Below are 2,539 nucleotides of genomic sequence, written 5' to 3'. Positions count from 1 at the left end.
GAATACTGCAGCGTCTCCGGCAATGTAGAAAAGAGTATTTTGATGGATGTTTTATGACTTTAATGGTGATTTAAAGAATATAAACACGATACATGCATGAAAGATAAGGTAATTGACATAATTTATGTTTTGTTATTCATGAATACCTGTTTAAACGGCATTTTTACGAGAGGTTGATAGAGATACGACTTCTGATATGAGTTTTCGCAGGAAGGCTGGCGCGTGATTTGAGTGCTGGTATTCGAAAATACGTCATAAAAAACTGATCGAACTTAGGCACCTGATCGAAATTAGGCACACAGAGGATACGGATTATCTTGTGTTTGGGTCACAAACTACAGAATGTGAAGGCTAGATCTATACGCCATCAAAATCTGCAGCGTCCATGAAAAAATTAGGCGAGTATAGTTTTTTTTTTTTTAATTTATGTCTAAAACAGCTCTGTGTGTAAATCTACATGTACATGTATGTTGACATCGACAACATTTTGTCAGGAGCAATCGCCGCCATATTCGATTTTGATCGTTTTCTTTTGAAGATAAAATGAATAATATTAAAGTAAAATCTTCTTTTCGCGGTGGTAATGTGTTACAATTTGCATGCTGCACAAAATTGAATCGAGGCATATGGTGATATTTTTTCTCGTTTTACAGTTTTTGTGTGAAAGTTTTTAAGAGTACTTTGCGTACCAGAACAAATACATTCTATATCACTACGCATAGGTACATTCGTTAGATATAGATTTTAAGCGCTTTTAAGAATGAACTAAACTTATTGTTAAGGTTATTAGATCTATTTATGTTAAATGTCACGATAAAAAAAAATCAATGGGATAAATAGAATACTAGGATTAGCGTTGAATAGAGAGAAGTTTATGTTGCTCGGCCCAAACACCAAAAGCGCTCGCCAAGTCTCGCACTCCCGGTGTTCTAAGCCTCGCTACATAAACTTATTCAACTTATTCTCTATTCAACGCTTACCTAGTATTCTCTATAACCACACCTAACTTTTCTAAATAATCGATTACAATCTTTTGAAAGAAAGATGGGATTTCTTCAAACTTGCCATACGCTTGAAGTTTAACGGCTTTATTTCAAACCGAATACAATGTATATGCATAACCACTACCTCAATATACTTAAAAATCGTTGCTAAATCCGTGTAAATAGGATGTGGTTTTCTTAAAAACTACCAATCCGCTTGCAAATTAGTGTAAATGATGTTTTAGTGGTTGCATATCTAAAGCTTATGTTGCTGTTGTGGCATGCTTCGCTTGATTTAGGATCGGAGCTTCTTATATATTTGCGCTGAAAAACAGTTCATTACTATTTTGTTCTTCACGTGATAAGTAGTTGTTCAGTATGACGACATATTGGTATATTGCTGTTGCTATTCTAGGTGAGTTTAATTGTTTATTATATTACTTTATACCAGTCGTTAGTCGTTAATTAGTAGTCGTTTGTATTAGTATAATAAAGACATTGCCTCTTTTTTGAATGCATACATTTTGTTATTCATGTGGAATTCAGTTGAGACGGAACATCAAACTTTTCAGGCTGTTTGGACATTGCCTGTGCTATTGACAAGTATGGGTTGAGCTACAACTACTTCGACGAGATGGCACAGAACTATTGCGCTGCAAAGGGTGACGGCTGGGTGTTCAGTATTAGGCGGGATTGTAACGTTGCTCCGACATGCAATGACATCTGTGCGTCAGCCAAGACCGACATTCTGCGCACCATCAACAATCAACGAACTAAGTACGTACTCATAAATCATAAGTATAAGTTACCAATTAGTTGCATGATACAGCGATTGTTTACTGTAAATATTAGCGCGTAGATATATTTCCGTTTTTTATGCAATTCGCATTTCATGCCCGCTTTGTAAATCCGTTTAGAATGAATAAGTTTCAAAATAAATTGGAAACCAGGTACGAATGGAAGATTGTTTAATTGACATCAAGCACGACAACTGCTTCTTGTTTTTGGTATTTTAAACTATTGGAAGATAAACAAGTACGTGCACTGAACGTTTGATAACATTGTTTATATGGAAATCTACGGATTTTAGGATATTAAATAAAAAGCAATTAAGTCATGCTAATATACTTTCATGTCATTCTTAATCGATAACTTGCTTTTGCAGTGTTGCGTGTTTCGATGCCTTTCGCATCATAAAAGACCACAGACAACTCCTGCCTAACCCAGCCGACTCGCAGCCGGACGCAGGAAAGGTTAGTTTCGCAACCTTTGGTTATGGTTCCGGCGGATGTACCTGGCGCCCTAATCACTGTGGACCAAACTATTGCTGTTGCAAAGCGTTTGATTAGAACAAAAGAGCAATAGACAAAGTTAACGGTGACAATAATATAATTTTGATAAATGTTTTTTTAGTTCCATATCTTTTTTTTATCGTCGAACAAAAGAACATTAAATGCATGAACTAAAATTAAGCATATTTATCTTGATTTAAAAACAAACCTGTTATTTAATGTATGTATTCATCAACGGTTTAAATAAATATTGTTATTAACTCA

At 35.1% G+C, this 2,539-nt stretch overlaps 1 protein-coding gene across 1 annotated transcript; it reads left to right on the top strand.

Moving 5' to 3' along the window:
* The first annotated feature begins 1,250 nt into the window (after window positions 1-1,250).
* LOC127848491 (uncharacterized) lies at window positions 1,251-2,539 on the top strand. The gene is made up of 3 exons (XM_052380984.1): window positions 1,251-1,398; window positions 1,556-1,760; window positions 2,149-2,539. Exons 1-3 carry the CDS (start codon window positions 1,362-1,364, stop codon window positions 2,330-2,332), a joined length of 426 nt encoding a protein of 141 aa, XP_052236944.1. The 5' UTR covers window positions 1,251-1,361; the 3' UTR covers window positions 2,333-2,539.

This window comes from Dreissena polymorpha, chromosome 10 (assembly GCF_020536995.1).
Source record: "Dreissena polymorpha isolate Duluth1 chromosome 10, UMN_Dpol_1.0, whole genome shotgun sequence".
In the NCBI taxonomy this organism is placed as follows: Eukaryota; Metazoa; Mollusca; class Bivalvia; order Myida; family Dreissenidae; genus Dreissena; species Dreissena polymorpha.
Note: the sequence above shows the minus strand (reverse complement) of the source record. Positions and strands in the feature narration are given on the sequence as shown.